The sequence below is a fragment of the Nomascus leucogenys genome, chromosome 1a, assembly GCF_006542625.1.
Source record: "Nomascus leucogenys isolate Asia chromosome 1a, Asia_NLE_v1, whole genome shotgun sequence".
NCBI classification, from domain to species: domain Eukaryota; kingdom Metazoa; phylum Chordata; class Mammalia; order Primates; family Hylobatidae; genus Nomascus; species Nomascus leucogenys.
In genome coordinates, this window is record NC_044381.1 from 98,119,141 (window position 1) to 98,146,581 (window position 27,441).

The window sequence follows — 27,441 nt, forward strand, 5'->3', positions numbered from 1 at the left end:
TCAGGAGGCTGTGGTAGGAGGATTGCTTCAGCCTAGGAGGTTGAGGCTACTCTGTAAGCCATGATTGTGCCACTGCAAGCCGGCCTGGGAGACAGAGCAAGATCCTGTCTCGAAAAAGAAAAAAACTATATATATATATATTTTTGTGTGTGTGTGTGTGTGTGACAGAGTCTTGCTCTGTCACCCAGGCTGGAGTGCAGTGGCACGATCTCGGCTCACTGCAAGCTCCACCTCCCAGGTTCACGCCATTCTCCTGCCTCAGGCACCCGCCACCACACCCGGCTAATTTTTTGTATTTTTAGTAGAGACGGGGTTTCACTGTGTTAGCCAGGATGGTCTCGATCTCCTGACCTCGTGATCCGCCTGCCTCGGCCTCCCAAAGTGCTGGAATTACAGGCGTGAGCGACCATGCCCGGCCAAAAACAATTTTTTGAACACCTGTAAAATCCTCTAGTATCAACTACTTGAGTCACGAGGAGCAGTCCTTATTTACAACCCAACCAAAACACTAATACCAATGGAAAATAGACTGAAGCATAAAGAAGGTATATCCAAGACCCACTATTTGAGTTATTCAGAAGTAATAAAACTGGGCAGATAAAGCAACAGTAATGACTTTCTTGAGGAAAATAACATCTCTTACAAAAAGGCTAATTCCTTCTTTAATTCAGTAATTATTTATGCATAAAGGCAGCCACATAAAAGGACCCTAGGGGTCAATGCCTAACCTCTATAAGAAAATGGTAATGACAAAAGCGGTATCTGTAAAAACAGTAAAGCTAAAGTGTTTCATCCCATTGGTGCAGCAAGAGAAAACCTGGTTTGAAGGGAAAGTCCCAGTAGTCTTAAGATTTCCTGAGCCAAGTCTGATTAGATGAAGTGTTTACCCAGGATGGCTAGCAATGCAGCTGAAGGGAGAACACAATTAGTGGTTGATGGGCAAACCAAAGGTCAAAGATGAATTAGCCATCAATTTTAAGTCATGAAACAGAAAAGGCCAGGAGTCAAAAAGGAAGCCGAGAGCAGTGGCACAGGCCTGTAGTTCCTGTTCCTTGGGAGGCTGGGGTGGGAGGACCACTTGAGCCCAGGAGTTCAAGTCCAGCCTGGGTAAGTAATATGGCAAGATCCCATCTCAAAAGAAGGAAAGAAAGGAAAAAAGAAAGAAAGAAAGAGAGAGATAAACAGATCCCTGAAGTTGGATGCACAATGGATCCGAAAAAGGGACTGAGAATAGAGGCAGTAAATCATGTGTGGATACCAGTATCTTATGTGATAAATGACTTAGGTGATAACGCACTTTAGTTTCAGTAGCTATTCTACGATAGCCTCATTTTCTTGTACTGATAACTTCACTGCTGAATTTTTAGCTATTACAACAACAGCAACACAAATAGAGAAAAAGTTAATACTGTTTAGGTATTAAAACTTTTGTAAGTTTTTTCCTAATCAAAAATCTAGGAAATTATACTAATAAATTTCTTACCCTCAATTTAGCATAGTAATATAAGTGTTTTATTTTCCTTGATGACTTACTAGAGTAACTTTAATTAAAAATAAACATCATTTTTTGTGTACTGTTTTGGAGACAGTGTGCATTACAGAGCCAAATTGGTGCTGGCACCATATCTGTTTTGGACACCTTTAAAATGACAGGTAAGCCCTTGCTTCCTTCAGTCATTATCATAAAATGGGGTCACAAGACTAATCTGGTCTCTAGCCCCAACTGCCCTGCTGCTGTTGTAAATGCTGCAGAATGTAGAATGTGTAGATTAGAAGTAAAGTACATTGTGAGGTTTATGTAATTTTGTACTTTTTGCAGTTGTCTCGTTTAATTAATTACTAGGCCCTTCTGTTTTACATTAGTGCTTATGTTTTACAAACATGTCAAACAACGTGGCAATTTTTGAAATTGAGGTATGAGACAAAGTCATGGAATCAACCTAAATGCCCATCAATAATAGACTGGATAAAGAAAATGTGGTACATATACACCATGAAATACTATGCAGCCATAAGAAGGAACAAGATTAGCCGGGCGTGGTGGTTCATACCTGTAATCCCAGAACTCGGGAGGCCAAGGCAGGCAGATCACTTAAGGCCAGGAGTTCGAGACCAGCCTGACCAACATGGTGAAACCCCGTCTCTACTAAAAATACAAAAAAAATCACCTGGGTGTGGTGGCACACACCTGTTATCCCAGCTACTTGGGAGGCTGAGACAGGAGGATTGCTTGAACCTGGAGGAGGAGGTTGCAGTGAGCCGAGATCATGCCACTGCACTCCAGCCTGGGCGACAAGGTGAGACTCTGTCTCGAAAAAGAAAAAAATAGAACCAGATCATGTCCTCTGCAGGGACACAGATGAAGTTAGAAGCCATTATCTTCAGCAAACTACGACGGGAATAGAAAAGCAAACACCGCATGCTCTGACTTACAAGTGGGAGCTGACTGATGGAAACACATGGACACATGGGGGGCAACAACACACTGGGCACCTGTGGGGAGTGAGGGGAGGGAGAGCATTGGGAAGAATAGCTAATAGATGCTGGCCTATAATACCTAGGTGATGGGATATCTGTGCAGTAAACCACCATGGCACACGTTTACCTATACAAAAACCCTGCACATCCTGCACGTGTATGCCTGAACTTAAAAGTTGAAAAAAAAAAATTAAAAAACAATCTCAAAATTGAGATGTGAGATAAAAGATATAAAAGAGAACAATTCTAGACATAAGTCCCCAGAGAATCCTGATAATTCTGAAGAATTATAATCATCTGAGTCATTTCAGTGTATTCATGCAACAAGGGACATACAAAAAAAATCCACCTTTACAAGGAAAATCAGTAGGTTTTACATGGGACAGTAACCCAAGTTGTACTATTCAATTTTGTGTCATATGTGACAACCTACAAATTCAGCAATACCTCTGGCAAAATGGAAAAAGCCCTTTACTACAAATCACAGCCATTTGACAAGCAAAAGGTGCCAATTACATCAAGCAGCTTTTAGAATCTCTAAACAATGAAGGATTTGTTGAGACAAAGTCACAATTAGTGAAAAAAACTAAGGAAGCAAGCTATTTCAGAGTACAACTTATTACCTAGAAAAGTCACACAGTTGTTGAGAAAAGAATATTGCCAATATGTAAAATCACAGTAAGTGAAAATGCTAGGACAAGATGCTGTCTGAGGCCAGGTGCAGTAGCTCACGCCTGTAATCCCAGCACTTTGGGAGGCCGAGGTACGTGGACCACCTGAGGTCAGGAGTTCAAGACCAGCCTGGCCAACATGGTGAAACCCATCTCTACTAAAAATACAAAAAATTAGCCAGCATGGTGATGTGCGCCTGTAATCCCAGCAGCTCCAGAGGCTGAGGCAGGAGAATCACGTGAACCCAGGAGGCGGAGGTCGCAATGAGCCAAGGTTGCGCCACTGCACTCTAGCCTGGGCAACAAGAGCCAAACTCTGTCTCAAAAAAAAAAAAAAAAAAGATGTAGCCTGAGAAATTGAAAAGGTCCCATTTAAAAACAGTACAGTAAGTCAAAGCACTGATGACATGCCACGTGATGCTGGAGACATCTGTGTATAATAAGCTGAAAAATAACAGATTCTCTGCAGATTGACGAGTTAACAGGTTTCACTGATGTCATGTCAGATTTCTAAATAACAATGAAATTCAAGGAAAATTTCTGCTACAAAGAGAAACTTTTCTGCTGTCCTAAATAAGCCAGGGTCAAAATATATTTAATGTTACATCTATCTGGAAACAAAAAATCCACCTTGAAGGAACTGTGTTGGCATTTGTGTCCCATCAATAGTGTCCCATCAATAGTGGACCCTATGAGAGGATTAATCTTTCTTGTTTTTTTTTTTTTTTTAAAAAAAGGTAATATTGTCATAATGCTGCTTTTTTCAAAGAGGTACTAGTATAAAAAACTCTTGGAGGTGAAATCAAAAAAGTTCTGAATGATGCTACAAAAATGGCTAACTTTTAAAAACAAGTCTAGTTCACTCAAGAATTTTTAAAATTACATGAAAGCCTACACCAGCAACACAAAAGCCACTGACACAGAAATTTGACAGCTTAGCAAATAGAGTTCTCAACAGGGTGTTTAAGCTACAGAGTGCATAAAGAAGTACCTTCAAAGAATTAATAAGCCAGAGGTTGCTAAGTAAAAATGGAGCATTAAGAACTGAGCTTAGCCAGGTGTGGTGGCTCATGCTTGTAAAATCCCAACACTCTGGGAGACCAAGGTGGGAGGGGTGCTTGAGCACAGCAGTTTGAGACTACCTTGAGCAAAATAGTGAGACCCAGTCTCAACAAAATTTTTTTAAAATTAGCCAGGTATGGTGATGGTGGCTCATGCCTGTAATCCCAACACTTTGGGAGAATGAGGGAGAGTCACTTAAACCCAGGAGTTCCAGACCACCTTGGGCAACATAAGGAGACCCTATCTCTACAAAAAAATTTTAAATGTGCCAGGTGCGGTGGGATGTGCCTGTAGTCCCAGCTACTCAGGAGGCTGAAGTGGGAGGATCGCTTGAGCAGGGGAACTCAAGGCTATGATGAGCCATGATCATCTCACTGAACTCCAGCCTGGGTGACAGAGTGAGACCCTGTCTCAAAAAAAAAAAAAAAAAAAAAAAAGGAACTAAGCTTAATCAAGTGCTCTATGTCACAATGCAAGTACAGTAATGGTGTTCTGGCATGTTAAAAACCTAAGTAAATCAACACTACTAATAAGTTTATTAGCACATGACTTGGTAATCTAGAACCAGATAATACAGACTTGTCTATATTTTGCATGTTAATATGCCTAATTTTTCTACCCCGGTTCATTTCTTTTTTGACACAGGGTCTCACTCTGTTACCCAGGCTGGAATGCAGCAGCACAATCACAGCTCACTGCAGCCTCAAACCTCCTGGGCTCAAGTGATCCTCTCACCTCAGTCTCTGGAGTAGGTGGGACTACAGGCACACAACACCATGCCTGGCTGATTTTTTTTTGTAGAGACAGGGGTTTTGCCATGTTGCCCAGGCTGATCTTGAACTCCTGGTCCAAAGTGCTGGGATTACTGCCATTAGCCACCATTTCTGGCCTAATTTCTTTTAAAAGATGCAAATATAATAGTTCCATTAAAATGAAAGTAAAAAACTAAAGCCACAGCAATGAAGAAATATGTAAAAAAGCAATAAAAATTGTTACAATAATATAGAATTAAATTTGGAACTAACCTCATTCCAGCCAATAAGAACAGAAAAATAATAGGTTACATAATTGTGACTCTTACATTTTAAGGAAAAAAGGCAATCTAGTTTACTGGAAGAGTTAATGAGTTCTACTATTCATTACTGTGCTACTGTCTCAGTAATCTGAGTAGGAGTTTCCCATACAGTATTTCAGATACACTGTTAAGTACTTTGAAAGAGATTATCTGCAACAAACATCTACTATAAATGAAAGCATACAGATTTAGAAAAGCACAGTGTTTATTTCTTACCAGTCGAATGAGCTGTCTGTCCAGCCACCTAAGGACATCTGGACCTTCTTCTGTTTCTGCTCTATATATTGCTAGCCGGGCCATAAGAATGGCAGCTGCCTCCTGGTCAAAAGATGCAGCAATGTTTTGGATTTGAGTTTGAGCATCTGCCCAGCTAAAGACAATAAGAAAGCATAGAAATGCTGCTGAATTATTATACCCACAATATTATAGTTGGCTACCACACAAATTTAAATTTAAAAGATAAAAGATACAGAAACTACTTCGATATTTCTTCTTAAGACAGAGTCTCACTCTGTCACCTAGTCTGTGGTGCAATGGCGCGATCTTGGCTCACTGCAACCTCTGCCTATTGGGTTCAAGCAATTGTCCTGCCTCAACCTCCCAAGTAGCTGGGATTACAGGCACCTGCCACCAGGCCCAGCTAATTTTTTGTATTTTTAGTGAGGCAGGAAATTAAACAAATAAAGAAAAACAAAATTAAAAAGAGAAGGAAATAAGCTTTAGGTATTAGGCTAACTCATCCCAAAGGCAGTAACAGGCAAAGCCCAGACCCAGGCAAAGTATCGATAACATTATCCAAGAAGCCAGGGCTCAAAGGAATGTGCTCTGGAGACCCTCCCAGCAATCCCTCAAACACAGGGAAAAGAGAAACAAATGTTCCTTTCTCTTATGATATGAGTAAACCTATGAGTTTACAGATTCCTGTTTTCTATAACTAGCAACTTCAAGTAGTCTGTTTTATCTGAGCAGCACAGCGAAGGTCATGAGACATGCCTGAGCGGGCCTGGATTGCAACCATCTAGGCACCATAGTGAAGGTTATGAGATAAGCCCGTGCAAGGCTCTCTTGAGCAAAGCTAAATAACAGCCATCTGGGCCACATAGCAAGAGTCACACATAAGCCTGAGTTATGAACCTGTCACAGTTCAATTAACTGCCTTTGTTCTGCCTCTGTACATGAGCTTTCGTGCCACGACGCTTCATGCCACTGTAAGCTTGTTTCAAACTAGTTAACCCCCTTTCAAAAGTGTGTATATAAGCCAAGCCCTGTCTTTGTTCGGGGCCCAGTCTTCAGATGTTAATCCACTGGATCTGAATGCACTCAATAAAACCCTCCTGTTCTACCTACTAGTCTCTCCAGTCTCCTGATTCCCACAACATTAGTAGAGAGGGGGTTTCGCCATGTTCACTAGGCTAGTCTTGAACTCCTGACCTCAAGTGATCCACCTGCCTCAGCCTCCCAAAGTGCTGGAATAACAGGCGTGAGCCATCGCGCCCAGCCTACTTCAATATTTCAAAATTCCAGTATTACTTAGACAAATTAGCTTTTTTTTTTTTGGAGACAGAGTCTTGCTCTGTCACCCAGGCTGGAGTGCAGTGGAAGGATCTCAGCTCACTGCAACCTCTGTCTCCTGGGTTCAAGCAATTCTTGTGCCTCAGCCTCCTGAGTAGCTGGGATTACAGGCTCCGGCTAAATTTTTTGTATTTTAGTAGAGATGGGGTTTCACTGTGTTGCCCAGGCTGGTCTTGAACTCCTGAGCTCAGGCAATCCACCCACCTGAACTTCCCAAAGTGCTGGGATTACAGGCGTGAGCCACCACACCAGGCTCAAATTAGCATTTTTTTAAAATCACTAATAGCAGTTTTAGTATAGCATCCATTGTTTTTCAGACAAATATAACCAAACCTAAAGAAATCTTCCAAAGCAAGTGTAAAGGCAGCTCTCCAACCACATTCCTTAAACATTAAGATTTTCACTAGTCCAGTCGGCATGGTGGCACACATCTATAGTCCCAGTTATTCAGGAGGCTAAGGTGGGAGAATCACTTAAGCCCAGAAGTTTGACTTCAGCCTGGGAAACAGCAAGACCCTATCTCTAGGCTGGTTGCGGTGGCTCACACCTGTAATCCCAACACTTTGGGAGGCTGAGGCAGGCAGATTGCTTGAGTTCAGGAGTTCAAGATCAGCCTCAGCAACATGGTGAAACTCTTGTCTCTACTAAAAATACAAAAATTAGCCAGGCATGGTGGCGCATGCCTATAATCCCAGCTACTCTGGAGATGAGAACTGCCTTAACCTGGGAAGCAGAGGCTGCAGTAAGCCGACATGGCACCACTGCACTCCAGCATGGGCGACAGAGCAAGACTCTGTCTCAAAAAAACAAACAAAAAAAAAAAACTTGAAAGTCATAAAATAAGGAAGTTTTTAAAAAACAGAGATTTTTTTTTAAGAGACGAGGTCTCACTCTATCACCTAAGCTGGAATGCAGTTATTTGAGCAAAGCACTTGATCATGGTTCAAGTGGCACAATCATGATTCACCTCAAACTCCTGGGCTCCAGCAATCCTCCAACCTCCGCCTTCTGAGCAGCAGGACTACAGGCGCAGACCACCATGCCCAGCTAATTTAAAATAATAGTTTTAGAGATGAGGGTCTCACTATGTTGCCCAGGCTAGTCTCCAACTCCTGGACTCAAGTGATCTTCCTGCCTCAGCCTTCCCAAAACACTCGGATTACAGGCATAAGCCACCGGACTTGGCCAATAAAAGATTTTTACAAGTAAAAATAATAGCATATACGTGTGCCCACACACATAGATATGCAAGTCCCTATATCCAACTTCAAAATTTCATTTCTTTAATTTTGATAAAGCAGAACTATAGAAATACAAAAATAAAGTTTTTCTCTCAACCTAAGTAATTCTTGTTTATTCCACTGGAAAATGAATAAAGTGTCAGAAGTTTCTCATTGGTCTTTCAATCATTAGTGATAAAAATCAAATAATTAAAATTACTTTGTTATTCTTTTATTTCCATGTTAATACACTGACTAAAACTAATTAAAAGTTAATAAGTAAAAATTTCAGTCTAAGGGATTAATTTGATACTACACATAAAATAGCAGCAATTTATTAAATCCAAATACTGTATAAATCCAACTGATCCTGGGTAGACTCAGATCAAACTGATCCTGGGTAGACTCAGGAATACATTTCATCTGTGTGTTTGTTTGTTTGTTTGTTTGTTTAATATTTCAGATATAGTGACTGGCCATATTTCAGATATAGTGACTGGCCAGACATACTTACAGACTTCTTGAAAATAAGTGCTGAACCACTTTTACATGTCAGAGTGATCCTAAGGGAATTCAGGCAGCAGCATGTTTAAAATTCTTCTCCCTTCTTTCTGTATTTTTAATTTTCTTTCAACAAGCAAATAATTATTAAATGTTTCCCAGATGGTTGAAACGTGTGAATTATCTCAATGTAGTAAACAGTAAGAAGCAAAAAAGAATGAGAATGTGTAAAAGAAGACATTGGTAATTTTGAAAGTTATGTTTTAATGCAATTTAAAGACTTCATGATTATACTAATAGTTTGGTTTTGTGTTTTATTAATTATTTTAGTTTTAATTTTAAAAATCAAACAATTAAAAACAACACTGTTTGAATCAGTACTTTCTAAACTTGAATGACCATATTTATTTACTTTAAACTGAACTACAAAGGTGACTTTTTTAATTGTGAAAATATAATGGTGCAGTAGAGGAAATACATTCCAAGTGAACACATGCAAATTTACTAATTATGATTTGTTTAGACATAAATTAAAAGGTGGGCTCTTAAAGTCAAGTTTAAAGGGCTTTTTGACACTGTAAAAATCTGTCTTCTACATTTCCCATATCCCTTCAGTGTGATTCTTACAACTAGTTTAAACCAAAATTCCTAGATCAAAGTCATTTTCTATATGAAAAATAGAGTAACTGTCTTCTCAGGAGCCTTTATTTTCATATGGCTTATTCACTTAACAAAAACACTTGTCTAGGCCCCTAAAGTCATAGTCCTAGTTTAAAAAAAACAAAAACAAAAAACAAAACAAAACAAAACAAAGTGCTCTGATCATTGGAAATGGTTGGGATAAGTTAACTTGAAAAGATGGATGCTTTTGGTAAGACACAATGCTATAAATGGCACCATAACACACATATGTCTCTACAAATAGCCTCATAAATTCTGCGCAAACTGAAAATATATAAGCCCATGATATTTCTCATAAGACAGCACCCTGTCTCTTGAAAGAGTAATCTAACCTTTTAAAATTTTCATTTTAAAAAAATTTCAAACATAAAGACAGTAGGAAGAGTGGAATAAACTCCTATATATCCATCACCTAGATTCACCAATTGTTAGCATTTTAACACATCTGCATTATCATTCTCTCTCTCCATTTATATACACGTTTTTTGCTGAACTTTTCTAGATTAAGTTGGAGATATTATGATCTTCTGCCCAAAATACTTCAGTGTATATCTCCTAAGAACAAAAAAATTTCTTATATAGCTCCAATTACTAAACTCATGAAAGTTAACACTGATATAATGCCATTATCATATAGAAAGAGACCATATTCATATTTCCCCAATTGTCTAATAATGGCTTCTAAAGCAAAATTTTTCTCTGACATTGGCATTTTGTCCATGATCACACATTGGCATTAGTGGTAATGTTTCTTTAGTATCCTTTAATCTGGACCAGTTGCTCAGACTTTCTTTGTCTTCCAAGACATTTTTGAATAGTATAAACCAGTGACTTTGTAAGTTGTAAAAAGTCCCTCATTTGGTATGTCGTTGTTTCCTTAAGCAAATGTACTGAATGTCAAATTTAATGTCTGCACACACGTGTGTCTGCACACACATGTTGAGAGGCATAAATAAACTGAGAAGTTTGCCAAGAATCAGTACTTCCAAGTTCCTTATCTGAAATCTGAACAATCTAAGGGAAGGTTCAGCTGACATTTTTTCTTCAAATGAATAATGTATCCCCTTGACATTGTTCCAGGATGTTAAGTCAAGGCAAGGTAACAGAACAGAACACTACATCTATGTACAACCCTGTGCTAAGTAATAGATCATCCAATACAGCTAATACTCAGTTCAAATGTTGTGTTCATGTCCATCTTAAGATTTTCAGGAATGAAGCTAGAGTTTTAAGTACAGTTAATGAAAATGAGAGCTACAAATGCCTTCCTTGTCCATTGTCGAGACCATGACTAAACTGGGTAAGTTTACAGATCAACACTTTCCCTATCCAGACAACCAAGTTCAAGACAAATAGAAATAAAGACCAAAGCCTGTTCATTTCGAGATTCACCTCATCTAAAAACCTCTTCCTAACTAAACTCATTCCACAATTATTTTCCTTTTGTTTTATACTTCCCAAATACATAGAGATACCAAAGTAGCAGAGAAATAATGTATTCCTAATTCTTAATAAAAAGAAGGGTACTAAATTTAGTTAAATTTGTTGTCTCTGCAAATGCTGGGCAAAGAGCACATGAACAAATACATGCCTTATTTGGAAAATCTATCACAAAGATAGGAATAAGAAAAGGTATCTGTTGGGCTTTATTATTCCCTTTCGGGGACCCTGCCTATATCAACAAATTAGAACATGACTATGTTACGCAAAATACTACCCTATAATTGAATCTGTTAGATAGAGACTTTACCTTTTGTGGTCTCAACAAGTGCTAGTCAAAGTATGGTATGTGAACCAGTGCCATGAAGTCAAAAGAGGAACTGAGAATAAATGTTTAGAAACTGAGCAACTTCACAAAATAATCTTATATCTTATTAATCTAATAATATAAAACGGAGTTTGTTTTAAGTCACTTTTTAAAATTTCATTTTTCTAGTAATTCATTTTTATTGTATTTAATAAAAGCATCTGTACCCAAAGGATTAGGAAAAAAAAGCACAACTGGCCCTTTACCACAGACAATGTGAGGATGAATCTATACCACACCGTCATATAGCAGGAGGCTAAGTATGTTCATGGCTTCCGCATTCATACTCTCCTACAACAGAACGTACTCCACAAAGCAGAAGCTGAGTAATGGCATAATAAATGAATTAAACGACTAATAAAACTTGAAAAAAAAAAGCTAAGAATTTTTATCACTAATTGAAAAGTAATGTGATTAATTACTGTGCTATATCATTTATATATATAATGGATTATATATATTATTATTGCCTATTATAGGTAAATATTTGATTTTTCTCCTCTCACAGAATGAGGTAAATAAAATAATATTTTGAAGGGTGTGTCTTAGAAGTACTTTTTAAAATTGCTCTTACGGTTCTTAGTAATGAATACTGTAGCAAATAAGCTGGGTTAGAAAGAAATAAATAAAATACTATTAGTCACAAATATTCACTTGCTAGTCATGGATGTCACCCAAAATAGGAATCCAGTTTGGAAACACAACCCAGATAGTTGTGATATGAAAATCAAATCTCTAACAAATACAACTTACTTCCTAGCAATGGTGGTCACTCGGATGCGTCTCTGCCCACTTGAATGCTGATACTGAGTCACAAACTGGATTGCACCACGCCCTCCTTGAGGAATTGGAGCATTATGCTGTATAAATATAATGGAGTAAAACCTAAGCAAAATTTACTATGTTGTTGTCATATAATCACAGGCTACATGTCCTAGCACTAAAAATAATTCATTCTAAAATTGATTAGAAGGATACTTATTTCCAATGCATCCAAAACAGTTATAATTTGTCACACAGAAGAGGAGAAATTAATTTGAAGAGGAGGAAAATAATCAAGAATCAGAGAAGTCAGTCCTGCTAGGAAATCAATTTTCAAGTACTATATAAGCCAGAGGGACATGAAAGAACAAAGAAAAGGGAGAGTACAAAGAAATTAAAAGACAATTCCTAAGTGAGGCCATTTAAGCCAAACTGCACAGATTGAATATCCTTTATCCAAAATGCTTGCGACCCGAAATGTTTTGGATTTTGTATTTTTTCAAACTTGGGAATATTTGCCTTGTACCAATTGAACATCCCCAAATCCAAAAATCCAAAATCCAAAATGCTCTCCAATGAGCATTTTCTTTGAGTGTCATGTCAGTGTTCAGAAAGTTCCAGATTTTGAAACAGTTCAGATTTCAGATCTGAGTTGTTCAACTTGTAACTGGATAAAGAGAAATTGAGCTAAGTCCTCCTCCCCTAGGTACAGAAGATGAAAGCAGAACTTTTAGGAACATTATCATATGATGAACAACTAACCAATGAAAGATTAATAATGAGAAGAAACTAATAGCAATATATAATAATTATCATCAGAAAGAAATACAAGTAGTCAATAGCAGAACTTTATTCATGCATTCTGACAACAGATATTCTTGCTTTGTTTTTGTGTGTTGTTTTGCTTTTGTCAGTAAGAGTCAATATATTTCTTATAAATTTTAACGTTTAAAAAAAACTACAGCACCTGCCTTAGGAAAGCTGACTGTTAATATTTTGTGGTTCATTTTATGCCTAAAAACTATTAATAAATAAGTCAGTAATTTGTATTATTCTTCAATGTGATTAATTATCTCCTGTGGCAGAAAAAAAAATCTTTCCAAATATGGTTACTTTCTAAACTTTTTCTATGGATTTTGACATATTAGACCTTCTTGTAGGAAGACTCATATATCATATATACTTTGTGACAACTAGGAAAAACTAGACATCTAATTGCAAAAATGTGTAGCTAGAAGGGAATTTTAAATAACTGCATTTTCCTTCATTTTTATATTCAAAAAAAGAAAGAAAACAGACTAAAAGTTGGGCTACCCAAGGTTTGGAGTTTGTAGGTTTCCCTGCATTTCTATTACAATACGTCTTGTCACCAAGGAGTTTAGCCTTGAAAAATAAAAAAAAGACAAATATAAATTCCAATACAGAAAATAAATTTTGGGTTATATCTACTATAGGAAAAAAAAATATATGAGCTATTCATGGCCTAAAGTAAGTACTTACTCAAATGTATGTTTTGATATTCAGATGTAGAAAGTCATACCTGATTGACAACCTCAAAATATATGGCTAAGGTTGTAGTGGGACTAAGTCCACATATCTTCCACTGACATGTGCCACCTGTTCCTATCTCCTGTAAAAATAAAATATAGCATGTTTGAAAGCTAGAGACACAATTTATTAATTTTATATTAAGGTGAAAAAGGAAAAAGACCACAGGAAAAAAAAATCATGTTTCAAACTAATTCAACAATGTTAAGAGCTTAAAATATTTTAAGACCAAAAAAAAAAAAAGCATTTTTACATAATAAAAATAAAATAATTTTTACATACTAAAAGTAAAATTCAAATTCTTGCTAAGTAAATTACAAAAGTGTTAATATAAGTTCTTCATACTGTTGTCTTTAAAAGCGTGCGCTATTTGGCCAGGTGCAGTGGCTCACACCTGTAATCCCAGCACTTTGGGAGGCCGAGGCGGGCGGATCATGAGGTCAGGAGATGGAGACCATCCTGACTAACACGGTGAAACCCCATCTCTACTAAACACACAAAAAATCAGCTGGGCGTGGTCACGGACGCCTGTAGTCCCAGCTACTTGGAAGGCTGAGGCAGGAGAATGGCGTGAACCCAGGGGGCAGAGCTTGCAGTGAGCCGAGACGGCGCCACTGCACTCCAACCTGGGCGGCAGAGTGAGACTCTGTCTCAAAAAAATAAATAAATAAATAATAAAAGTATACGCTATTTAATGAAGTAACTGCAACTAACATTATCCTTCTATCCAACTACTTGATCTGTATAAAAAGAAACTGATTTAACTTATAATATATGCATTTACGAACACACGTTCTCTGGATGAGAATTGTTAAGCACTCTGATTCCCAAGAAAACGTCATAGATATAGATAGACCTTTACCAGCAAACTGCTTATACACATTAATTTTTTAGCTTTGTCATTTTTAAAGTTGATTACCCACTTTGTATTATTTGTCCCACCATCCTCTCTACAGCTACATGATTCTACCATTTTAGAGTACATTATACTTCCATTAAATTGGATAAAAAGAACAAAGAACTGAAATTCCAAATCTGGCTAATTTGGTTACTTTTTGGAAAATTCTGGTAACAAAAATCAATTTAAAGCTAATTTTGACTTTCAGAAGTCTCCAAATTTCCAAATCATGAGTTTTTGTTTTGTTTTGTTTTGCTTGTTTGTTTGTTTGTTTTTTAGGCACACTGGGGCAAGACATAATTTGGGCATAAAAAATAGAAGACTGGTGACAGTATAAAAGTTTTCATTAGGGGTGGATGGGAAAAGGCTATGCAGAAAGAGCAACCACGAATAGAGGCATACCAATGGGAGCTGAACTACATAAAACAATCAATATAAGAATTTTGAAAGGAATGCTATAGGCTGCCACCCCAAGTTTTTGTTGGTGCCGTCTTGTGCATTCACTGTATCTTCTTTTTTTCTTTTTTGAGGGGGAATAACAGGAGGGGAACAGGGTCTCTCTATGTTGCCTGGGCTGGTCTCTAACTCCTGGGCTTAAGCAATCCTCCTGCCTCAGTCTCCCAAGTAGCTGGGATTACAAGTGCAAGCCACAGTTCCTAGCCCTTTATTTTCTTTTTAGAATAAACACAACTTACATTTTCAGACACACAGGGTCCTTTAGAATTGAGTGACACACAGGGTCCAATAGCTCCTGAAATCTTTATTTCCCTTGAGGTCTGCAAAATAAGAAAATAGCATGTTCGGTTTCCTCAAAGATATGTTCAAATGTTCAACTACAGGTGTATAAGAATATAAGATATTCATCTATATTTAAAACTCAAAGCCAATGAAAATATACTAACATGAAAATTAATCAATGAGCACTTCTATGCTCACTGACAAATTTAAAATCTGGCACCAACCTAATTTTAACCTTCTATTTCCATTAGCACATAGGAGGTCTCCATTTGGGAACCCCATTCTGACTTCAGACTTCTACCTATCCACCCAAAATTCACATATCCTAATCCAAAACCTTAGACACCCTATTCTATTTTTCCTCCCACAGAAAATCTGTCACCAAGATTGGTCTCTCCCCAGTCTCTCTTGCCACCAAAATTTAAGCTATCACAATACCTTCTATCTAAAAAAAAAAAAATTGGAAAGCCTACTTTTGTTTTCTTACTTGAGATTCCTTTTCCTGACATATGCAGAATACCACTGTCAGATGAATCTTACCCAAAATACCTAATATGACTTCTGCCTACACTTGTGTCTCCACACTACAACCAGCTCCCACAAATTTAAGCTATTTCCCCTCATTCCAATACAAAGCATCTACTCTCACTGGGCAGTTTTCTCAAACACACAATGCTGATTCTCACGTCTATGCTTCTCCTCACACTGGGTTCCTGAATAAAATGCATTATCCTCTAACACCTTTAAAAAAACAACTGTGGCCGGGCACAGTAGCTCACGCCTGTAATCCCGAGACTTTGAGAGGCTGAGGTGGGTGGATCACCTGAGGTCGGGAGTTCAAGACCAGCCTGATCAACATGGAGAAACCCTGTCTCTACTAAAAATACAAAATTAGCTGGGCATAGCGGCACATGCCTGTAATCCCAGCTACTCGGGAGGGTGAGGCAGGAGAATCGCTTGAACCCAGGAGGCAGAGGTTATAGTGAGCTGAGATCATGACATTGCACTCCAGCTGGGCAACAAGAGCAAAACTCCATCTCAAAAACAAAACAAAACAAAAAAAACTATAAGTCACACTCCTTAGAATAAATTGTGTCCTATATATGTTCATTTTTCTTCTCTAAACCTTTATAGTGTTTTTATAACTTACTATTATGTCATTCTATTACATACACTGTTTACTTTTCCTGCCTCTCTAATCAAGAGAATGCTAAGTTTCTCGATAGCAAGATGTGTACCTTAGATATCCCTAGACATCTCTGTAACTTCCCATGCAATGTTGGGCATATAGCAAGCATTCAATAAAACAAGATTAATAAATATTTCACGAAAATTCAAAACTAATGTGCTTAGAATTAATTTAGTAAGAATCAATTAGGATTAGAAGCACTTAGCCTTTGGGTATTTTAAATCCAAATTTGAAATAAATGATAGAATTATGTAATAACAACTAATCATAAAACAATTACTGATTATCCAAAAGGTAAAAAACAGTTTCCTCTTAAGTCAGATAACAATTCCTATCATTAACCTAGCACTAACATAAATAGATTTGGCTCTACAAAAGATAAAACAGGCCGGACGTGGTGGCTCATGTCTGTAATCTCAGCACTTTGGAAAGCTGAGACAGGCAGATCACCTGAGGTCAGGAGTTCGAGACCGGCCTGGCCAACATGGTGACACCGCATCTCTACTAAAAATACAAAAATTAGACAGACACAGTCGTATACACCTGTAGTCCCAGCTACTCAGGAGGCTGAGGCTGGAGAATCACTTGAATCCAGGAGGCAGAGGCTGCAGTGAGACAACATCATGGCACTGCACTCTAGCCTGGATGACAGGGGAAGATTCTGTCTCAAAAAAAAAGATAAAACATACTTTAAAGAGCTAAGCCCTACATAAAGAAAAAAATGAAAAGTTAAAGAATATTTTACCAATATTGTTCTACTTTTCTACCAATTATTCAGAAATGCTCAAGTAAAGTCTCATACATTGAATGATGACACTCTTCTGGTGAAGAAAATCTCTAACTCAGGTTTCAATATAAAATAACCACAATTTTGAAAGCAAGTATTAAATTTGATTAATGGCATTTTAGAATTACACTCAAACCTATAAGCTGTCTTTTGATAACATATCACACATGTCAAGTTTTGGTTCTTACCTTTATTTCTAGTGTACCACCAAAGCCCATTTTAAACTGTCCATGCATGTCTTTGGTAAAGACTCTTTGAAAAGTTTGTTTGAATAAGGACGTATTGAAAGAATCACCCATTACCATGTATCCTCTGCATGGAAAGAACAAAAAAACAACATACTTGACACAGTTACTGAGTCCATGTGTTAAAATCGTAGAAGAAAATTACCTCTCAAAACTACCAATAAATTTTAAAGATATTTCCCAAAATGTGCTGTATTACTAATTTTTAATATTAAAATATATATGAGAATATCCTCACCCCACAAATAATCTCAATTCGAAAGGTAATAGAGTGACCCTAACAGCTGCATTTGTCCTTGGTAATTTAAAAAAAATTCTTCTTTAAATAGGCAATATATCTCCACCATATTACAAAACACAAAAGGTACAGAAGAGTATATAGTAACAAATGTTCTCCATATTGGTAAAGGTACCTGACAGTTTCCAGCACGCATTCTCTTTTTTTTTTTTTTTTTTTTTTTTTCCAGACAGGGTCTCACTCTGTCGCCTAGGCTGGAGTGCAGTGGCACAATCACGGCTCACTGCAGCCACAACCTCCTGGGCTCAAGCCATCCTCCTACCTCAGCCTCCCAAGTAGCTGGACTACAGGTTGCACCAACATGCCCAGCTAATTTTTTTGTTTTTTGTAGCGATAGGGTTTTGCCATGTTGCCCAGGTTGGTCTTGAACTTCTGGACTCAAACAATATGCTCATCTCGGGCTGCCAAGGTGCTGGGATTATAGGGATGAGCCACCCACCCATCCCATTCTCACTCTTAAAAACGAGTATGTGTGTGTGTGTATATGCATGTATTGTCTATGTCACATGAAATATACACGTTATACCGAGCAAATGAGAATGGAAGAAAATTAAGAGAGTATTTTCACTTTATGCACTTATTTTAATTTTCTTTCAATAAGCATATACCTACTTTTTTAATTAAAAAAAATTTTAATATTAACTTGAAAGTTAAAAACTATTTTGATACCATTCCTTCTCTAATAGATTGGCAAAAATCAGTTTGACAGCAACATATTATGTTGGTGAGGCTATGGAAAAACAGGCACTCTCATATATATCTGCTGGGACTGCAAAATGGTACAACCCCAGTACAGAGCAACTTGATAATATCTAACAAAATCACATACGGATTTCCTCCTTAATCCAGCTACCCCACTAATAGTAATCTATTCCAAAGATACTCTAACAAAACAAAAACAGAAACACAAAATATATTCACAAGGTTATTTGCTGAAGCACTATTTGTAACAACAAAAGTTTTTTTTTCCTTTTTTCCTTATGTTTGAAATACTGTATTTCAAACACAAACTCAGAATAACAGAAAACTGAAAACAATCCAAATAATCATGTAATTAGAGACTAGATGAAAAAATATTACATCCACACAACACAGTAATACACTGCTACAGACTGATTTCTAGGATATAAGTGAAAAACACAAAGAGGGCAAAGATGTATAAAATATTGTTTATATAAAAAGGGGGATACACATATGCATAAAATATTTAGATACACTTGCTCACATTTTTAAAATATTTTAAGTATTAAACATCAATAAAAGATACAATCAAAAATTAAAATAGGCAAAAGAATAAAACTGATGTTATAACTAATTGACCATAATTTTACTTTTGATATTATTAAAAAGTTTTTATGTTATCTCTGATGCTTATTAGAAATTGTATCCTTTTAAATTTTTTAATGTTACTGGTACATAAATTTATAATTAAACTTTGTACACCGACCTTGATCCAGAAGGCTTGCCAACTTCACATATTAATACCAATAGTTTATAGATTCTGTCAGATTTTCTACAAACATATTATCTATGATGATCTAAGTCATCATTATACCTGATAATACATCCTAGATTAATGACAATTTATACCACCCCATTTCTCTGCTCCCTTTTACAGTAAACCTCTATGGAGGAATTGTCCACACCCTTACATCTATCTTCCAAATATATCCAAAATCCAACTACTTCCCACCATCTGTGCTACCATCACTTGGTATTCTTACATCCCTATACTCTACTAACGACAAATGAAGTCAGCGATCCTTTTAAACTATTAAGTCAGATCATAAAACTCCTCTGTTGAAAACTCTCCAATGCCTTCCCATCTCACTCAAGGTAAAGTCCAAAGCCCTTTAAACAGGTAAATGGACTTTGTAACCTATCCTCCTCACTCACTCCATTCCAGCTACTTTGTTCTCCTTGCTATTTCTCAAAATCACAGATACATTCTCTTTTTTTTTATTATTTTTTGAGCCCAGGTCTCACTCTGTCACGCAGGCCGGAGTGCAGTGATGCAATCATGGCTCACCACAGCCTCGACTTCCCAAGCTCCAGCAATCCTCCCACCTCAGCCTCCCAAGTAGCTGGGACCACAAGCGCACACCACCATGCCCAGCTAATTTTCGTAGTTTTGGTAGAGACAGGGTTTCACCATGTTGCCCAGACTGGTCTCAAACTCCTGAGCTCAAGCAATCCACCCACCTCAGCCTCCCAAAGTGCTAGGATTACACAGGTGTGAGCCACAGCACCTGTCCCCAGGTACATTCTCAACTTTGTACTTGCTATTCCTCACTTGGAACACTCTTACTTCATATATGCACACGGCTCACTCTTACTTCCTTACATCTTTGCTAAAATATCACCTTCAATAAGGCTCTGCCTATTCATCCTATTTAGAACCGCAAACCCCAATTCTTCTTTCCTGACCTTTTTTCTTCCCAATGCTATCACCATCTGACATTCTATCTACCATACTTATCCTACCTCCTCTCATTAGACCTGTACTAACATGTGGCTAGTTAAATTTAAATGTAAAGCAATTAAAATTAAAATTTTAGTTCCTCAGTCATACTTGCCACATTTCCATGGGACAGCACAAAGAATACATCCATTGCGAAATTATACGGAAGAGCCCTGCACTAGAAGATAAGCTCCATGAGGGCAAAGAGTTTTACGTTTAGTTCACTGCTTTACTTGCAGTGCCATGAGCAGTTTGCTACATAACAGGTGCTCATTCATATTTATTAGATGAATGATTTAAATAAATAAACTTGAGAAAGGGTTGACACATCTAATCGATTTTTAAGTCTAATTAAATTATTTAAAAAATAATAACTGATCATGGAAGAGGAAAGAACACATCCCAGGTCATTCTGTGAAGACAGTTACCCTGATGCCAACACCAAACAAAAGAAAACTACAGGACAGTATCTCCTGTGAAGACAGATGCAAAAATCCTCAACAAAATGCCAGCAAATTGAATTTAGCAATAATAAAAAGGATTATACACTGTGACCAAGTGAGATTCATCCCAGAAAGGCAAGGTAGGTTTAAAATCCAAAAATCAGTGCAATATACCATATTAATAAGGACAAAAGTCACATGATCATATCAATAAGTATAGAAACAGCATTTAACAAAATCCCAAAAACACATTTTCATGAGAGTTTTTGGAAGGGAACTTACTCAATCTGATGAAATCCACAGCTAATATCTTCTAATGGTAGAAGACTAAACAGGGATGGGCGCAGTAGCTTATGCCTGTAATCCCAGCACTTTGGGAGGCCGCGGCAGGTGGATCACCTGAGGTCAGGAGTCCGAGACTAGCCTGACCAACATGGTGAAACTCCCATCTCTACTAAAAATACAAAAATTAGCTGGGCGTAGTGGCGCATGCCTGTAGTCCCAGCTACTCGGGAGGCTGAGGCAGCAGAATCACTTGAACCCAGGAGGCGGAGCTTGCAGTGAGCCGAGATCGTGCCACCGCACTCCAGCTTGGGCAACAAGAGGGAAACTCCATCTCAAAAAAAAGAAAAAAAAAGACTAAACGACTTCCCCCAAAGATCAAGAACAACACAAGGATATTCACTCTCACCATTTTTAATCCTGTACTGGACATTCCAGCCAGGGCAATTAGGCAAGGAAAAGAAAAAGCATGCAGATGGGAAGGAAGAAGTAAAACAATACCAATTTGCAGATGGCATGATGTTATACAGGGAAAATCCTAAGAAGTCCACAGAAAAACTACTAAAACTAACAAACAAGTTCCGCAAGGTTGCAGGGTATAAAATCGATATATAAAAATCAATTGTTGGCCGGGCACAGTGGCTCATGCCTGTAATCCCATCTCTCTTTGGTAGGCCAAGGCGGGCAGATAATTTGAAATAAATATGAAAATTAGCCAGGCATGGTGCTACATGCCTGTAATCCAGATACTTGGAAGGCTGAGGCACAAGAATCTGCTGAACCTGGGAGGCAGAGGTTGCAGTGAGCTAAGATCACACCACTGCACTCCAGCCTGGGCAACACAGCGAGACACTGTCTCAAAATTAAAAAATTAAAAAATTTTTAAAAATCAAGGCTGGGCACGGTGGCTCAGGTCTGTAATCCTAGCACTTTGGGAGGCAGAGGACAGCAGATCACAAGGACAGGAGTTCAAGACTAGCCTGGCCAACATGGTGAAACCCAGTCTCCACGAAAAATACAAAAAAAAATTAGCCGGGTGTGGTGGTGGGCGCCTGCAGTCCCAGCCACTTGGGAGGCTGAGGCAGGAGAATCGCTTGAACCCGGGAGGTGGAAGTTGCAGTGAAACGAGATCACGCCACTGCACTCCAGCCTGGGTGACAGAGCAAGACTCAGTCTCAAAAAAAAAAAAAAAAAAAAGAAAGAAAAAGCATGAACTAGGTTTCATCAAAATTTGAAACTTTTGTGCTGCAAACAATACCATCAAGAAAGTGAGGGAGGCCGGGAGGGGTGGCTCACACTTGTAATCCTAGCACTTTAGGAGGCCGAGGTGGGTCAATCTCTTGAGGTCAGGAATTCAAGACCAGCCTGGCCAACATAATGAAACCCTGTCTCTACTAAAAATACAAAATAGTCATGTGTGGTGGTGCACACCTATAATTCTAGCTACTGGGGAAGCTAAGATAGGAGAATCACTTGAACCCAGGAGGCAGAAGTTCCAGTGAGCCTAGATCACACCACTGCACTCTAGCCTGGGCAACACAGTGAGACTCTGTCTCAAAAAAAAAAAAAAAAAAAAAAGTGAGGGAAAAAACCTATAAGACAAAATATCTGTAAGTCATATATCTGATAAAGGGATTTATATCAAAATAACAAACTATTTTAACTCAATAAAAAGAAAATCAATAGCCCAAATTAAAAATGGGTAAAGAATCTGAACAGACATTTCTCCAAAGATATACACATGGCCAGTAAGTACATAAAAAGATGCTCAACATCATTAGTTTTCAGGGAAATGCAAATCAAAACCACAATGAGATATTACTTCGTACCCACTAGGACAGATATCATCAAAAAAACAGACAATAGGCTGGGCAGGGTGGCTCACACCTGTAATCCCAGCACTTTGAGAGGCAGAGGCAGGTGGATCGAGCCCAGGAGTTCGAAACCAGCCTGAGCAACAAAGTGAGACCTCGTCTCCACAAAAAAATAGTATTAATAATTAGCTAGGTGTGGTAGCATGTGCCTGGAGTCCCAGCCACTCAGGAGGCTGAGGTGCGAGGATGGCTCGAGCCCTGGAAATTGTGGCTGCAGTGAGCTATGACTGCACCCTGCACTCCAGCCTCAGTAACAGAGAAAGACCCCATCTCAAAAAAATTAATTAAAATACAGACAATAACAAGTGCTGACAAAGATGTGGAGGAACTGGAATCCTCACACTTTGGTAATGGGAATTTAAATTGGTACAGTCACTTGGGAAAACCGTTTGACAGTTCCTCAAAATGTTAAGGACAGATTACTATATGACGCAACAATTCTGCTCCTAGATATATACCTAAGAGAAACAAAAACATAATCTCCACACCAAAACTTGAACACGATGTTCAAAGGACCATTACTCACAGTAACCAAAAAGTGGAAATGAAATATTCATTAACTGATGGATTCCTAAACAAAATGTGGTGTATCCATCAAATGGAATACTATTAAAAGCACTTTGACCCCTTGTTCCCTTTTTACTCAGCAATAAAAATAAAATAAAATATTATTATTTTCTACAGTCTGGATGAACCTTGAAAACATTATACTGAGTAAAAGAAACCAATCACAAGAGACCATTTGATTCCCTTCTTTTTGAAACAGAGCCTCACTCTGTGGCCCAGGCTGGAGTGCAGTGGCACAATCTTCTTGGCTCACTGAAACCTCCACCTCCAGGTTCCAGTGATTCTCCTGCCTCAGCCTCCTGAGTAGCTGGGATTACAGGCACATGCCACCATGCCAGGCTAACTTTTGTGTTTTTTAGTAGAGATGGGGTTTCGCCATGTTGGCCAGGCTGGTCTTGAACTCCTGACCTCAGATAATCCTCCCATCACGGCTTCTAAAAGTGCTAGGATTACGGTTGGGAGCCACAGCGCCCGGCTCTGATTCCTCTTTTTTTTTTTTTTTTTTTTTTAAGACGGAGTCTAACTCTATCACCCAGGCTGGAGTGCAGTGGCATGATCTCAGCTCACTGCAACCTCTGCCACCTGGGTTCAAGCAATTCTCCTGCCTCAGCCTCCCGAGTGGCTGGGATTACAGGCGCCGGCCACCACGCCTGCCTACTTTTTGTATTTTTAGTAGAGATGGGGTTTCACCATCTTGGCCAGGCTGGTCTTGAACCCCTGACCTCATGATCTACCTGCCTTAGCCTCCCAAAGTGCTGGGATTACAAGCGTAAGCCACCGCACCCAGCCTCTGATTCCATTTTATAAAATGTCCAGAATAGGCAATTATCAGCTGTCTAAGGATGAGACGGTGGTGAGAAGAAAAAGGAGGGAGTAATGGGAAGTAACTGCTAATGGGAACATAGTTTCTAAGGTAATGCAAATGTTCTAAACAAATTATGGTGATGGCTGTGCATCCTGTAAATATACTAAAAGCACCAAACTGTATATTTTAAATGGTAAGTTTATGGTATGTGAATTTTATCTCAAAAATGCTGTTAAAGTAATGAATCAAAATAATGACTTCAAGATATCAAAGTAAGCTTTAGAAACAGGGTTGTAAACTCCATATTTTTAAACAAATTTAAAAGTGTTACATTTAAAAGTGTTAAATTTAAAAGTTATAAACAGGTTTATAACTCCATATTTTTAAACAAATTTAAAAGTGTGCTTTACTGAAAAGAGTATCAAAAACTACTAACGGATGTGTTGCCCTGAAGTAGTGGGAAGATGACACTTTTCCCTAAACGGTCATTATTGGTTTATATCAGTAAATGTTATCATTTGCTTATAATTACAAAAACTGTAAAAATTTAAATACATACCCAGTAAGGTTGGGACAGCACTTCATCTCCAGGAGACCTGTCTGATCTAATGCACATGCATAGATATCAATAACATGGCCAGTTGTAGCAGCTCGATTAGCCAATGCTTCAAAATGCTACAAAAGATTTTTTAATTAAAATAATATACAAAATTGTCCTATAAATCTTTTTTCCATTAACAGATCAAAATGATCAAAGAAGGACTAAAAGAATAACTCATAATTTAAATTATGATTTATTTAACTTTCTGTCATCTCAATAAAATTATACAACTTCTGTGAGTCTGACATTTTCACATTTTTTTTCCTTAAAAGCCACTCTTTCTAGATAAACCCCTAGATGAAGCCAAATTTAAAGGAAGGCATGTTGCATATCTTGTTCTTCATACATAAACATAGTAGAAAAACAACAGGCTGGCCGTGGTGGCTCACACCTGTAATCCCAGCACTTTGTGGGGCCGAGGCAGGCAGATCACGAGGTTAGGAGATCGAGAACATCCTGGCTAACACGGTGAAACCCCATCTCTACTAAAAATACAAAAAATTAGCCGGGCATGGTGGCAGGCGCCTGTATTCCCAGCTACTCAGGAGGCTGAGGCAGGAGAATGGCATGAACCTAGGAGGCGGAGCTTGCAGTGAGTGGAGATAGCGCCATTGTACTCTAGTCTGGGCGACAGAGCGAGACTTTGCCTCGAAAAAGAAAAACAACAGAGAACTCTCTTTCCTGGCTAAATCCATACTCAAGTAACAAAAACATCCAAAAATAGAGAAAATACAAAAAGCAGTAAGATAAATGAATCTAAAACCTTTTTTGAAGCTGTAACCAAGAAAAATTCCAAGCTCAAAAAGCAAATTAGTTGGCAAGAAAGAACTAATCTCATTTGCCACTAACAGTGGCAAAAATTATGTCATAAATTACTTTTAAAAATATAATACTGATGATGACTATCAAAAAATACATGATACAGCACAAACCAAACTAAAACTGAACTCCAGAGAATTCAAAAATTAAGAGATATTAACAAATAGAACGAATATAAGAGAGTCAAAAATCAACATTAGTGAAATGTACTTACACAAACCCAAAAAATGGGAAGTCAGATGAACATAAAACAACTTAGAAGAAAATGATGGACTATTTAAGCTATGAACAATATTCATATCTAAAGGAAAAATTAAGGACTGCCTCTTGGAAATGAAAAACTGAAAAATGTAAAAACGACTTTTCCTAAACAGAAAGACATTCTTTAACATGAATATTTAAAAAGGCACAGAATGTTTCTCTCAGTAATAATTTTTAAGGAGATACCTACTGACACCTACTATGAAGTGTTTAAATATTTCAAACCAGAAAAATTACAACAAATTATCAAGAAAAAAATGAATATTTCTCCAATTCTGAATACCAGTTATAGTATCAAACTGTATAATACCAATTTCTATCAAAAACTATTTGTATTCTTATTCTGCCAGCAAATGAATACCTGTTTTCCAATCAGGTAAAAATATTTAAAAGTCAAAATCACCTTAGTTCCCTTTTTAACATATTTGGCATTGTCTTTGTCAATGTCATGCCACGATCTTATAGGTGTCTTCAACTCATCTCCGACCACCATTCCAGGCCCCTGAGTAGCAGGACCGCCAATGAACATCATGATACGAGCACCAGTGTTGGGAAAAGTACACTATCGAAAAAAAAGTCAAGAGTTTAAAAGAAAGCATATGAATATACATTTCTGAGAATAATTTTTTATATATTCCGTCTAAGTAAGAGAAAAGCATATATTTTCTCAGAAATAAAATAATCAAATGTTTACAATGAAATTTAAAAACAAAGATATCTGAACAACTTTCTTTTAAAATCCTATGGTATATAGTAGTACATTCCTAATTCTAAACTAATCTATGAGCCTAATCCCTATAAACATGGATATTTCTCCTGCTTAACTCATCTTAGACCAGGAAGAGTAGAGAGAAAAGTGGAAGAGTGAACATCTTTTTTTTTTTTTTTTTTTTAGAGACAAGGTCTCAACATGTTGCCAACGCTGGACTTTAACTCCTGGGCTCAAGTGATCCTCCCACTTGAGCTTTCCATGTAGCTGGAATGAGAAGCACATGCCACTGCACCTGGCTCTTCTATCTTTTTGTTGGTGTTTTACTTTTGCTTTTGATGTTTAGAACACAAGTATAATAGAAGAACAAAAAAAAAGCCTGGGCGTGGTGGCTCACACTTGTAATCTCAGCACTTTGGGAGGCCGAGGCGGGTGGGTCACCTGAGGTCAGGAGTTCAAGACCAGCCTGGTCAACATGGTGAAATCCCATCTCTACTAAAAATACAAAAAATTAGCCGGGCATGGTGGCAGATGCCTATAGTCCCACCTACTCAGGAGGCTAAGGCAGGAGAATCGCTTGAACCCAGGAGGTGGAGGTCGCAGTGAGCCAAGATTACGCCACTGCACTCCAGCCTGGGCAACAAGGCGAGACTCCGTCTCAAAAAAAAAAAAAAAAAAAAAAAAAGAGGCTGGACACAGTGGCTCACACCTGTAATCCCAGCACTTTGGGAGGCTGAGGTGGGTGGATCACCTGAGGCGAAAGGCTCGAAACCAGTCTGGCCAACATGGTGAAACCCTGTCTCTACCAAAAATACAAAAAGCAGCTGGGCATGGTAGCACATGCCTGTAGTCCTAGCTACTCAGGAAGCTGAGGCAGGAGAATTGCTTGAACCCAGGAGGTGGAGGTTGCAGTGAGCCAAGATTGCACCACTGCACTCTAGCCTGGGCAATGGAGCAAGACTCCATCTCAAACAAAAAAAAAAAAAGAAAGAAAGAGGCCCGGTGCAGTGACTCACACCTGTAATCCCAGCACTTTCGGAGGCCGAAGCGGGTGGATCACAAGGTGAGGAGTTCAAGACCAGCCTGG

General features: G+C 38.1%; 1 protein-coding gene across 2 annotated transcripts in view; it reads right to left on the reverse strand.

Moving 5' to 3' along the window:
• SEC23A (Sec23 homolog A, coat complex II component) overlaps nt 1-27,441 on the reverse strand; it is a 73,091-nt gene that overhangs the window by 18,012 nt on the left and 27,638 nt on the right. For both annotated transcript variants that reach the window (XM_030813757.1, XM_030813758.1), the window contains exons 8-14: nt 26,049-26,207; nt 24,524-24,639; nt 17,178-17,301; nt 14,971-15,051; nt 13,370-13,459; nt 11,821-11,927; nt 5,503-5,656 (exon numbers count right to left, since the gene is read on the reverse strand). In XM_030813757.1, the coding sequence (XP_030669617.1) occupies nt 5,503-5,656; nt 11,821-11,927; nt 13,370-13,459; nt 14,971-15,051; nt 17,178-17,301; nt 24,524-24,639; nt 26,049-26,207 (831 nt within the window). The remainder of the gene's footprint in view (nt 1-5,502; nt 5,657-11,820; nt 11,928-13,369; nt 13,460-14,970; nt 15,052-17,177; nt 17,302-24,523; nt 24,640-26,048; nt 26,208-27,441) is intronic.